General features: G+C 41.1%; 2 protein-coding genes across 3 annotated transcripts in view; one reads left to right on the top strand and one right to left on the bottom strand.

Moving 5' to 3' along the window:
• Nucleotides 1–12,645, top strand: part of ntn1a (netrin 1a) — a 71,611-nt gene extending 58,966 nt beyond the window's left edge. For both annotated transcript variants that reach the window (XM_075462603.1, XM_075462604.1), the window contains exons 6-7: nt 3,545–3,619; nt 9,848–12,645. In XM_075462603.1, the coding sequence (XP_075318718.1) occupies nt 3,545–3,619; nt 9,848–10,176 (404 nt within the window). In that variant the 3' untranslated portion in view covers nt 10,177–12,645. The remainder of the gene's footprint in view (nt 1–3,544; nt 3,620–9,847) is intronic.
• The window catches only part of stx8 (syntaxin 8), a 51,209-nt gene continuing 48,246 nt past the window's right edge, over nt 11,037–13,999 (bottom strand). Inside the window, exon 8 of the mRNA XM_075462605.1 lies at nt 11,037–13,748. Within this exon, the coding sequence (XP_075318720.1) occupies nt 13,684–13,748 (65 nt within the window). The 3' untranslated portion in view covers nt 11,037–13,683. The remainder of the gene's footprint in view (nt 13,749–13,999) is intronic.

A 13,999-nucleotide genomic window follows, 5' to 3' on the forward strand; every position in this document is an offset into this window, starting at 1 on the left:
ACTACTACTACTGCAGATGATGGCATGACATATGTGAAAATAACAGTGATGATTGCTCGGTACAGGGAATGGTCAGGAAGTGGTCCACCACACTTAGGTTTTACTTGTGGTCATGGTGCAGCCTTTCTTTTCTTAAAAAAAAACAAAAACCACAGAGCTGACAGCAAATGTCGGAGACGGTGAAAACAGAAGATGTGATGGAAACGTTAACTTTGTTACATTATGTGAAATAAAACCTTTGCAAGTCAGATTCCTTCATTACAGCACCTTTTCATTTAGAAAAGTGGTCTTTTCAGCTTGTTCTTGGCAACCACAGCGCACTCACGCAGCGTCGGGTTTTTATGAGTTGTCCTGGCGACATGTGTCATTGTTTGTCAGAATGAAGATGTGGAGAACAGTAACAAAGAAGTGACAAATTGATGAAGCATTTCATTTAAGGCACCTGGTGTCCAAAAAGAACCTTGAAGTTGCTTGTTGACTGTGATGACAGTGTTGGTGTTGCTTCTGTCTGCAGCACTGTAAAGTGTTGGCTATCCCGTCTGCCTCCAAGCAGCTTCAGTGAAAACGATTAGTTTAAAGGGCCGTACGGTACTTTGATAGAGGGGGCAAAGGTCCTCCTCTCAGTTACAAACTTGCCAGTTCTCTGAAAGGCAGGACACAAAGCGCTGTAGTAACTACATCTACTCTGAACACGCAAAGCACATTTTAGCTCAGTACGACAAGGCTGCTTCCACTTCTCCCGCTTGTAACGCACGCACAAAGGGAACATTTGTCCTCACGGTAGGGGACTGCCTGGCCCTAAATGGGGATCTCGGGGTGCTCTCAGCGGGGCCCGGAGCTGTGTCTCAGGGGTACACTAATGGGGAACGAAAGGCTAGCAAAGGGAAGTATCATGATGGCATCAAGGGGGGGTTATGAGAAAACAAAGGTTCCTTTCCTCAGCCCCCATTTCGATCATTTACATGGTAATCAGGTCCAGCTCATATAGACTCCTCTGTTCATTTGCTTTGCCTATTTTTGTTTCTTTCTCTATTTACTAGCACCAGCACCAGCTTTGTGCCCCCTCTAACTAGAATGTAAGGCTACCAGCCTTGGGGCTTTTACATAAGCTCACTCCTGGGCGTCCATGTCCACATCCCACTCTGCTGTTAGCTTTCCCTCATCTTCTTCTTCTTGTTCTTTTTTTGTTGTCATCCTCTCCACCCCTTTGCTCTACACCAGTATCCATTCTCCCACCTCCTTCCCTTCTTTTGGTGCATTTTTTCTTGTTGTGGCGTTCCCTAGGCAACCTAATTGAAATTCAGTATAAAGGGGGACGAAAGATCTGCTCACATCATTGATGTTTTGTCATATTCAGGCTGTCTGAAAGCTCCAATCCTTCTTCCACCATCCCATCACCATACTACAACTTGCAATCCATCCAATTTTTTTCCTCTGCTACGACACTTATTACAACTCTCAGAAATTAACTGTAAAACGAATAAAGCCAGCTGAACCTTTTTTTCTCCGTTGTAAAAGAAAATTGGATTTTTTTCCCCCCTCTAATACGGCCTAACATCCCATTATTGTGTCCCTCGCTGTAAGTGGATAGCAGCCTCATTAAGCTGTATGAGGTCATCAATGAATCTGTGAAGTTTCTTGATTGTTGGGGCCAGAAAAGTGGATGACGGGATAAACTGTCTCCGCCAGTCTACAGTCATAAACTAGAGAGGCGGAAACTAGCATATTTATTTAGGCATGGGGCAAGGTTAGCTATTGTTTGCAATACATGTGCCCACACACCTTGAATACAGATATGGCACATACGGCGAGATACGGACACACTTTCATGACCGTGCTGAGTCACTGAAGTGTTCTTAACTTCGAGGAACTGCATCTCTTGTGTATGTGCTTATCTTCAGTGCAGACTTCTGGCTTTCGGTCCACGTGTCGTGCTCACAGTACGAGAGTCATCTTTTCTTTATTTGCAACCAGCAGCATACACACTTCCCCAAACTCTCACTAAATATACAAAGTTTAATCAAGGCTCTTTGCTCTCCTGATCACTTTCTCCAGATGTCTCTCCCAAATATGCTTTCTTTTAAGATTGTTATCCAGATGACAAACTCGAACCACTCACTTGCCCGGTACACACACAGCCATGTGTTTGACAGCCTCCCCGCAGCACAGAGCTGCGAGGCGATTTGGGTAAGCTCTCTGCCTGCGTGAGGTATTTATTTGTTCGCGGCCCCAGAGTGGACATACCCCTCTCCCTCCCCTCCAAAGGGTCCTCTGCCCGACGCTTTATGGATGGTTAATTTTCCCTTCCTGACCTTCCTTTGTGTGGCATTGACCCCCGTCACTCCCCCACCTTCCAATCCCTCAAATAGCTGAATAACCAACCCCCCCCCCATCCACTCTGAAATAAATGCAAAAGCCTCACATGGTCCTCTGTAGGGTCTTGATGTGATCCTGTTTTTTTTTTTTTAAACCAGGGGGTCAGGGCAGTGAGGTGACGAACGAGGTGAGATTTGGACAGAAGTGGGGGGTGGGACGGGTGTGGGGTGGTCCCTCATTCCCACAGTCTGACAACAAGAAACAGTAATTTATAGTTGTCTGCAATCACTGCTGCCATCTCACTGGGCGACGCTGTGGTGTCTTCCACCACAACCGACAAACACACAATTATTCCAGCAGTGGCGCTGCACCAGTCATGTCACATAACACGGTTGAAGCAGAAAGCCAAACATAGTTACTGTTTTCCAGGAACTTTTATTTGTGATGGTAAATGGCAGGTGCTTACAGGAGATTTGGTCTTGTTCCTGCTTCTCTTACTGAAAATGGATAAAAACATACATAATGATATTTTTCTGTTTCTTTATACATATGTGTGTATATATACACAGATTTATGATTCATAGATTTTAAAATGTATACGTCTGTTTCATTGAAATTTCTGATCATTTCAATACATTTGAATTCAAGTCACAACTCTTGTAGTTTTTTTCCCGACTTACCTTTTATAAGTGTAGCCTGTGCTCTTCGAATATTTTTAAGTATTTTTTTTCTTCTTGGTTTCGTCACTTTTTCTGTTTTTTTGCAACAACAAAAAAAAAAGTGACAGACTGTTGACTTAAAGATGTGGATTTTTAAAAGCATTGAACACTTAAACGTTGATTTATTAATATAGAACAAGAAGCCCAGGAATTAGACACAGACAATAGTACGAATGAAAAATCATTTGCATTTTCTCATTGAGAGCAGTATTTCTGACTTAATTATTGCGTTAACCAAAATGTGTTTTAATTAAGCACTGGGAACGAAATAAAATCAGCAAATCCGACTAAAGCCGTGAGCGTTTTTCTTTTTCATGTTTTCAAAACGCTTTGAGAAAGAGATTAATTCCACAATGAGTTTTTAAGGAATAATAACATGTTTAATTCACAAGACGCCTCGCACCTTGATTTTAAAAACCACAAGGCAGCCTCATTACATAGAATTACTCACTGTGGTGATTCTTTTTCCCAATAACCTCCTGACTGTATTTTCTCCCTCATTCTTGCAGACTGCGACTCGTACTGCAAGGCGTCAAAAGGCAAACTGAAAATCAACATGAAGAAGTACTGCAAGAAAGATTATGGTGAGTCACCAGACCACACACTGGCCATTCGATGTAATGGAAGAACTCGCATTAGTTTTTTAATAAGCAAGTTTGTCAGTATGCTGGGACAAATAGAAGACTAGAATCCCTGTGAAACATTTTTTTTCACTGATCCCAAGCAAAATGATCTGAAAAAAAAAAAAAAAAAAGGCATAAATTTATTCTAAGACTTAACATACTTAAGATATGTATGTACATCCCATACATCCAGAGCAGCGCCTATAGTTTACAGGGGAGGCATTTTAGTTTGAGTCTTACTCCAGCTTTCTCGGGGAGAGACAAAGGATCAAACAAAAGACAACAGATCTTCAAGGAAGAAGAGAGGAAAACACAAACAGGAGGACAGAAAGGGAGCTTCAGGGAAAAGGCAGGATATAGAATTAGACTGTGTGTGTGTGTGTGTGTGTGTGTGTTTGCGGGGGGAGGCAGGTGATCTTTGTGGAGGCATTTAAGACCCCAGCGGATAAAGCAAAGTCAGTGAGACAGACAGTGGGTTTCTCTCTAAGAGATCCTCATTATGGCAGCCCACTTCCCCCTCAACCAGAGCGTCTCTCGCTGCATTCCTGCGACCATCCGTCTGCCGCGCCATTCAAGGTGTGGATAAGTCGTATGACCTCTCCCCTCTTCCCGCCCCTGCGTCCCCTCCCCTGATTGAAGTCGGACTACAGAGCTGGTCAACCAAGCAGGGGCATCCTGCAGCATACCTCAGCAGCTTGACGGACAGGTCCAGGCTTTGTTCTGCAGGGATTTGGAGGAGTTAAGGGGTCAGCTTATAGACACCTCCTCTTCCACCTCTCCCACCTTGTCGTTGATGTCATGAGAAAAGCGTGGTCTCTGCAATGCGTTCCAGTCCCTGCGGGAAAATGTCAGCTGCAGGGCTGGAAATGTTTTTTTTTTTTTTAAATGACATATTTTATCTTAAATCTAGGTAAAATTACAAGAAAAACAAAAAACAGTGATCATTTTATCAACAGGACTTACATGTCAACAGCTATGTTAACCTGCATGATAAAAAGAGGGGTGTGATGTGAGTAAAAAGAGGCATCGGGATGTGTTAAAAAGCATCATTCAACACTAGACTGAGTGCCCTTATCGACTGTATGTACATATCCCAAGGCAAAAATGTGAATTCGGAAGAGCTTCCAAGCTGATTTGGCATGTGCTGTGAGTGTGGAGTGTAGAGGGTATGCTGGTACTGACAGATGAGATAATATCAAGCATAAGACAAAAAGCTATAGCTCAAATATTTTTGAGTAGAAGCAGGGTATCTTTTGCCGGATTAATTTGACTGACCAGAGTGAGCTCCTGAAACATTAGACGGCACAAACATGAAGACCACTGTAATGCAATAAAAGCACAGCAAGGAGGCTTCCTTTTCACGCTCTCATTACAATGGTGTACAGCTGATACACACAGTAAGAAGATTTCTCTATTCTAACAAGAAGTTTTTTTTCCTTTTAAAAGAATTGGATCATTTTATTTAATCCATGTGTCCACCATTAGTTTTAAGTGCTACATTATCCTCTGTGTAATCCACTTTGTTCTCGCATTGCTCTCACTTGGGGCTTTTTTTTGTTGGAAAATTAACAGTGCATATCCATACAGTCTGTAATAACATATTCAAGACTCAACTGAACAAGAACCCTGTGCAGGATTTACCATAAATTAGCAAAGCTTATCAAAAAGTCAAATACAGCATAAATCCCCAGAATTTGGCTCAAGAGAGGCATTGCTTTGGAATGTTTTGAAAAGATCAGCAGGGAGCAGGGCTCCATGCTGCGCCAGGAAACGATGCCACAAGCTTCTGTGGTTGATATACAGACACGTATAAAAGACTCAAAAGCGAGAGCAGGGCATAGGGAGGGATGGATAGAAAAAAAATCTCATCTCAGCAAAATCCTGTGCATTTCAGTGTGCGTGGCGATTGTTGACCAAACCCAAACAGAGCAGCACACGCCGGCAGCTGGTGGGTGCGAGGAGCTGCAGGGGTCACTGTCAGGTCACAGCAGCTCAGTCTACTGACATTATGACATAAAATCACAAATACAGCTCTTATGAAAACGATCTGTTAAATGATCTAAGGACAATACACACAGTTGGAAGAGTCCCACTCCGGCAGTTATAAATCCAATAATAACTCACCTGCCTACCTCTGCATTGTACATTTCAAGTGTTTGCCGAGAAAAGAACCTCTTATGTCTTTAAAATTGGAAATGACTCTTCCTCTTCATCCCGATTCAGTGAATGGGGATCTGTAATCATGCTAATCTGGCCTCAGACAACTCCACCGACCAGCAGTTGATACAAGCCTTCCCTGTCTCTACTTAGTAATGACTAATTGGTGTAATTCAGCCATACATCAATCAATCGAATGTGTTGTGACAGTATGTTTAATAAACCCCAGACAAAAAAAAGAAGAAAAAAAGAAATTAAAACACTAGACTTACTCTGGGAGAATAGGACCAGCCAAGAAATTTAAATGTTTTGCCCCATGAGCTCACAGCAGAAGCAAAGCCAAGCGAGATGTTTCGGCATTTGGTCAGCCAGCTAGTGGCTTGCTCACTCTTGAAGTGCTGGACTTGGCGAGAGCTGGCTAAATGACATCTTGGCTGGGCCTCCAGCTCAATTGTAGTGTAGGCTGCTAGCTGTTGGCTAGTTCAGCACTCCTGGAGCAAAGTCTTGGCTGGGGCAAGTGAGCTTCCGGTTGGAGTGTCATGGCTTCTCACTTGGCCTGGCTTCTGCTGTGAGCTGAGAGTTCACTCTGCTAGCTTCCGGGTTAACCTGATTCTCCATCCTATCGACCCTTGCACTGCCAGCGCTATTAAAATGATAGTTCGGAGTAGATTCACCCAAGGGTCATTTGAACCGTGACATCCAGTCAAGTAGCCCACCCGAAGTTTTTTCGATCTTGGCCGAACATCAGCTGAGTTACTGAGTTATCCCGAATAGCTTCGTACAAGCGCTAACGGACCCTGGCATTATCTCCAAAATTACCACACTAAAATCACATGCCATGACACCAAACTTCTACAGTAGTACAAATATGGTCTGTACTCACAGAACGATGCATTTGGAAGTTTGTACATAGTCCAGGAGTTTATTATTATCAACACAAGCCTAATAGCTTTTCTGCTGCTAAAGCTGCGTCGACGTCACTTCTTGATCTGGGAGCTTCAATGTAAGATGAGGGTTGATCTACTACTGTAGACAACAAAGCAAGGCTGCTCAATTTCTCCATTGATAAAATAAATTCACAACTCTACAACATAAAAATTCATAAAAAATCATGTAGAATATAGCATATACTTTGTTGTCTACAGTAGTAGATCAACCCTCATCTTACTTTGAAGCTCCCAGATCAAGAAGTGACGTCAACGCAGCTTTAGCAGCAGAGAAGCTATTAGGCTTGTGTTGATAATAATAAACTCCTGGACTATGTACAAACTTCCAAATACATCGTTTTGTGAGTACAGACCATATTTGTACTACTGTAGAAGTTTGGTGTCATGGCATGTGATTTTAGTGTGGTAATTTTGGAGATACTGCCAGGTCCCATTAGCGCTTGTACTAAGCTATTCGGGATAACTCAGTAACTCAGCTGATGTTCAGCCAATATCGAAAAAACTTCGGGTGGGCTACTTGGCTGGATGTCACGGTTCAAATGACCCCAGGGTGAATCTACTCCGAACTATCACTTTAACCTCTTTCACAAATCGGTTGCACTTCCAAGGCGAAGAAAAGGTGTTAACCCCCTGCTCCTTGTAATTCACGCACACCAGAGGCGCCTCAGCTCTGCATCGCTGTGTCCTTGCACACATCAAGCCGACGTTGCGGAATCCACAGAGTGATGACAGCTCAGTTAGAGTGGCGAGTTCAGCAATGTTGGCTGGATGTTTGTAAGCACACGAGACGGACCCATTACTACTTCCCTTGCTGGCTCGAGCAAATGTCCATGGTTCAGTCAGAAATATTTAAATAGTCTATTTAGATCATAAAGTCACAACATACTATATTTAGCGTCAAATTAAATAAAGGTTTAGCAACAAGCGAACTTTGTGAAATGAATTAATGAAATAATAAACTGAAAAACCTGCACTGAAAACTGGATTTCTTCTGAATACTGCCAAGATGTTCCCCTCCATTAGCTCTATCCTGAAGGTGAAACCAGTGACCCTTTAACAAGATGGTTCCTTTAAAATTCTGCACCATATGCACAGGAGAACTATAGTGATTTGATCAATATAATGCATATTGATACATACGAGCACTGGATCCATGAGAGGATATTCGCTCTCTGAGGATCACATCAGTTCACTCCTCATGAGTGTCTATCCAGCTAACGTATAATAGTTGAGAGGTTTCTTTTTATCCACTTATTCCATAATTTGGCCATTTATCTCCCCTTTTTCACTTACATCCCATATATAGTCTCAGTAGATTTGTCAGCTGATTAAAAACCTGCTGCCAAAAATGATGAGGGATCTGCATTTAGCTCAATCTTTCCTAATTAATGAATTTTCTGTTTATTCTGTACAATATATGCAATGTCTTTTTTAATAAAAACAAATACCATCTACAGTTTTGTATTTCATTGTTTGATGATCTGGCTGAGGTCATCATCCTGTCTTCTCAGAGTCTGTCAGCATACTGTAACATATGCGATTATAGTGGCCAAATCTTTGCCGGTTGTTGATGAAGACAGAGTGTGTGCTGATGATGTAAACACAAAAGCCCCTTTTCTTCCATCGTGACAGGTCTTTAGTCACATAAGAAAAATGCACAGGAGAAATATTGTTTTTTCAGATGCAACAGTAAATGTCTACTGACATATTAATTAGACATTCTGTGGAGTAGAAAAGCAAAACCTTTGATTCAGACAGCCAGGAGCATTTTTACTGGTATGGAAAGATTCTTTAAAATCAGGTAAAAGCACATCACGACGCAGAAGTCAGCAGAATTATTTTGGACAAAGTCTTTGCGCTTTGATGTTTTTAGCCAGTAGCAGCATGGCTGCTAGCATGGCGGTGTAGGTCTAAAAGTTGGTCCACCACTGGTCCTGATGAAATATCTAAACAACGGCTGGATAGCACGCCGCAAAACACTTAACAGACATTCAGGGGCACCCAGATAACATATTCCTCAGAATATAGTGATCGTCTTAGCTTTTGATCTAGCGTTTTTGTGGGATTTTCTTTTGTCAGTATAGCAAATACTTGCATTCTAGGTTAAACAAGCTGGTATTGTACTGAAATCTGCTACCGCACAAACCCCGCTTTTTTTCCAGCTAATTCATCAAAGTAAACAGATTATAATACTTCTAGATATGTTCAGCGGTGCGTTTTTTGTCATGGGGTCATATGCAGTGGGTAATTATTTTGATGAAAAAAAAAAAAGATGTTTATTTTCTTTAAACTCATGAAAAGATTTTCCTTCAAACTTGCGGCGAACAGATAAGTTTAGCATTTGGTAATTGAGAGCAGATATGGACGCAGGTTGGACTTTAGAAGCTGATCCTACAGCTCAAGCATTGAAACACTCTTGTGAAGTTAGAATTCATGGTCGGTGCAGACAGTCTTACAGCAAGCGATTAATATAATGTGGCTGCAGTGGAACAGTCAAAGAATATAAATGTATATGTATAGATATATTTGTCATCTTGTCATGCTGTCTTTTCCGATACACTTTTTGACTTTGACTGAAATGCTAAACGTGTTGGAACAGATGTCAGTTGTTTCACTGGGACTTTGGAAAGACTTCCAGGAAGAGAACGTGACTACAGCTACACCAGAGTACATAGTCGTGACAGCAGATGTTAACGGGCAAAACGACAAAGTTTAGTGGATGAACAATCCAAAATATATCTTTGATAACCTAAACATGTGCGCCCAGACAGCTCAGGGTAAATCATAACTAAGGTTGGAGCTGAAATAAACCAGGGAATAGCCGTCTACTCATATTTACTGACATGTCATAAATCCCACTTAAATGTATGAAAATAACTTCAAGTTATGCAGGATTGGCTAAAATAATTGGACAGACAGTGCATTGCTTTAAGTGTTCTCTCTTTTCCTCGTAAAAAAGCTAGGCCTACCCTGTGCAAAGGGAGAGTAAAAAGCAAGAACACTCCCAAAATCTGACCACAACTGTATTGCATGTATGCGAAAAGTACATCAAACAATGTTTCACCTCTTTGTTGCCACATTACAGCCGTCCAGGTGCACATCCTGAAGGCAGACAAAGCCGGCGAATGGTGGAAATTTACCGTCAACATCATCTCTGTCTACAAGCAAGGCGAGAGCCGCATCCGCCGCGGGGACCAGTTTTTGTGGGTCCGCGCCAAGGACGTGGCCTGCAAGTGTCCCAAGATCAAGCCTGGGAAGAAGTATCTGCTGCTGGGGAATGACGAGGACTCCCCCGGCCAGAGTGGAGTGGTGGCCGACAAAGGCAGTCTGGTTATCCAGTGGAGGGACACGTGGGCACGCAGGCTCAGGAAGTTCCAGCAGCGTGAGAAGAAAGGCAAGTGCAAGAAGCCATAGGTGGAAAGTTGGAGGAGAGGGAGAGGAGTCCACGAGTAATGCGGAGCAGGTTATTTGGGATTAAAAGAAAAAAAAAAAAAAGAGGTGAGAGACAGAGGACCTCGGACAGAGGAGACCGTTTATGTCGCTGCTTTTTTGTGTAGAAGCATGAAGAGAATTATTTAGGATGATTTGTTTTTTTTCTAGTGAACTTTTGTTGAAGGAGCTCACCTCGCAGATTTGGTTTTGTGGTTTATTTTACTTTGAGATTCGTCTCTCTTGTGGATTTGCCGAATTTGCACCTATTACCAGTATATAACATTGTTTTGTGTTTGTTTTCTTTCTACCAGTATGAAATCATTATATTGATTGTTCAAAATTTTACGGACATTCTATGCTGGTTGCAAAAACTGAAAAAGGAAAAAAAAAAAAAGCCACTTAATTACAGTTGCAATGTTGCCTCTGCATGTTTTTTGTTTTGTTTGTTTTGCCAAGAAGCCACCTGGTTTCATCAAAAAGTCCTCACTTATCTGTCCCATGCAGTTGTATTTCCTTTCCTGAGATTTGTGCTTAAAGAGATGTTGTTGCTAATCCACAGAAATGCATCCCATCTAGCTGCCAGTAAGATGCTTGAGCTGTGCATTTTTTCCTGTAACCATCAGGGTCTTTTACAAATTGAAAATATACAATTGGCAGAAGAGGAGCAAAAAGAACATATAGAATTGGTCTTTTTCTTAACTTAAGAAAAGTTTTTTTTGTATACTCCCCCTTAATTTTCTGTTAGAATGTGCTGGTTAATTATTCACAAAAACCTGCCTATGAATGCGTCTCATTTGAGACAGAAATGTTCAGTTAACTAAGGTGCTGCTTATGGTATTTACTTTTCTTTTTTTTCTTTTTTTCTTTTGGAGGGGGAAAGGTGCATTTCAAATCACTGATTTCACTTTCAGTACTTACTGTGATTTATTTTGTCTTTATATCGGAAAAAGCAAACAAAAAAAAAAAACAGTCCTTTCAACAAGCAACTTGAGAATCAGAGGCCATTCTCGCGTGTATGTTGATATTCAGAAAATCTCAAGCAGTTTGCAGGTAAAAGTGCTGCCGTGCACTTGCGTTTGCTACGTTTTCTCAGAGGATACAGGAAAGAAAGAAAATAAAAAAGCACATTTCGTATTTCACAAGTGCAACAACGCAGATGTTTATATGATTTATCTCCAAGACGTGAACTCATTGATACCTGCTCATAGAAATTAAAAAATGGATTTGAATAAAGAAGAAATACTTTTGACTGACCTCTGCCTTTTACTAACAATAACTAGTACAAACCACTGTATTTGAAAGGGTGTTCCTATATATGGAACATGCTGATAATTCTAAAGTAATACGTGCAGGATTGTTGAAAGCAGCAAGAATAGAAATAATGAAAAGATTATTTTTGGACCTTGTGGCACAGAAATAAATCCTTATAGTGCAAAGAATTTAAGCTAAAAAAAAAGGTACGACATAAATTCGCTCTTGAACTCCACTTCACACGGGCTTGTGCCAACTGAGATACTTCCTACAGTATTATAAGACTGCAGATAAACATCTTTGGAGTTTGGAACTACATTGCATGAATGTACATTCACTAAAAGGACACTGTGCGGCCAGTTAGGAGCTGCAGTCTGCCATTGACCTGCCACGTTAATTCTCTTCACTTCAGCACTTGCCCACGGAGAAATGGGAGCGAATTGCATGCCTGATTCAAACCACATTGCCAGTTTATTTGTATGCTGTTCAGTTTGGATTTCTTCTCGGAGCGGATGGTAAAAACACGGCTCGGGTTTGGAAAAAAGCCCAAAGTGGTATCAGAATTGTCACAAAGATGGGGATTTCTTCACAACACAAAAACAGAAATCAACTGATATGCTGGTAGTTTAAAAAAAAAAATTGCAATTGGATTTTTCTTTACAAAACCCTTGGATGGATTTCATCCCAACACGACGCTAAGTGCTGGTGGCTTCTTCCACACTGACCCGTACAGACTTCACATGTTCCTGCCTTTCACTGTTAAACCTTCAACAAAGCGCTGCGTGTCGACGTCTTACTTTTATTTTCATTTGGCACATTTGTAACCTGTAATCACACGTCTCTCGTAGCCTCATGCTGTAAATTTCTCCCTCCGTCTTGGGAGCAATGGTTCGACAAGCTTCCAGATGAAACGCCATAAACATACGTCAAAGCATTGCTTTGTGTTCATACTATGAATTGTAAATGTTGTTGTCACCATTGCAAAGACTTTTAGCAATGTTTTACAATGCCTACTAATATATTACGGTTATTATATATGAATATATTTAATGACACAAGACATTGTGGATTTTATTGTCTTTTCAGCTATTTTTTTTTTTTTTTTTTTTTTTTACTTGTTCGTGGTTGTTTAGATGATTGACATTAAAGAGAGAAAAATAACTACTGAACACACCATCTTGGTAGAACTAAATTCAGATTTCCAGTTGAAATAAACTCTTGTTACATTGAAAAATCACTTGTCTTCGTTGCCTTGAATTGTGTTTTTTTTTTTTTAATCATTTATTTTTTATTAGTTTAGCTATGGAATATAGACAGTTTCTCTCAATTTACTCATTTCAGATTCAAGTCCAGCAGGAAAAAATATTATGAATATTTCAGAATGGAAAGTATGAAAGCAGCAGTAGAGCGCTGAAACTTTGTCAAAGGTCCACCCCGGCTAAATATCATGTTAAAAACACTCCAGTACTCCAGAGAGAGGAGCCAGTAGCCTATGGTATAAACGCAGACAGACAGGAATCCAGGGGCTATTAACTGGAAATGTCATTTATAAGAAATTACAAGCTGAACTGATTTACAAGGAAGGAAAAAGAGCCATGTTAGTAACACAGCCGAGCTGTTTGTTTTGGCTACGAGCTGTTCAATAAACATCATAAAACCCAAACAAAATTATAACGTTACAGCTGCTACAGTGATGCATGGGTAAATATAAGTGAGTGCGAATATTGCAAAGCTTGCAGAGTTACTGTACCCAATGCAAACCTCACGCCGACCACAGACAGACTTATGAGAGGAAAGCTTTAGCTGCCTGCGGGAGGTCCTACTGTTGGGTCAACACTCCCCGCGGGCCGGGCTAAAAATATGTACAATAACTTAATAGTTTGATTATTAGTCGATTTAATGGAGCAGACGTTTGAAAAACCATTAAAGAAGACGATTCACATCTGCACAATATTTATAAAAAGAAAAGACAAACGTCATCAGCATCCTTCAGCCAAACTGAAGACGGACTGTAAAAAAAAAATAAAAAAACACAAAAAAACATGCTTCCGTGCTGCTAAAGGAACAAGTCTTCCTTTCACATCCGTGGTGGGACAATCCCATCCAGTGACCAGATTGGGAAATATAACGAGAGATGGCTCACAGATGTCCGTGTGTTGTTTTAAAGTCGTTTTTAAGTCACCAAACTGGCGTCGTGGCGGTCCAACACAAGTCCGCGGTTTCTGCGGTCTTCGGCGGCTACACGGGCCACACGGCGATCACTATGATGGCGATGAGAAGCAGCACGATCACCACCAGCATCCCTGCGGCGAAATTCAGAGAGAGGAGAAACAAAAGCAGTCATATAAACTTCGAGCTTTATTAAGCCACATTAACATACAACATGACTGCAGGTTTCTTCTTAAAGTTGTGAAAATGCCATAATGAGATACCCCGTTCATTAGTAGGGTTTGGTCAGTTTTAAGTTGGTGCACAGAGGGGGGGGACAAATAAAACAATAAAATATGTGTATCACATCAGATACGGAGTCACAGTACATCAATGAACCCTTAAA

The sequence above is a fragment of the Odontesthes bonariensis genome, chromosome 4 (genome assembly GCF_027942865.1).
Source record: "Odontesthes bonariensis isolate fOdoBon6 chromosome 4, fOdoBon6.hap1, whole genome shotgun sequence".
Taxonomy (NCBI): Eukaryota; Metazoa; Chordata; class Actinopteri; order Atheriniformes; family Atherinopsidae; genus Odontesthes; species Odontesthes bonariensis.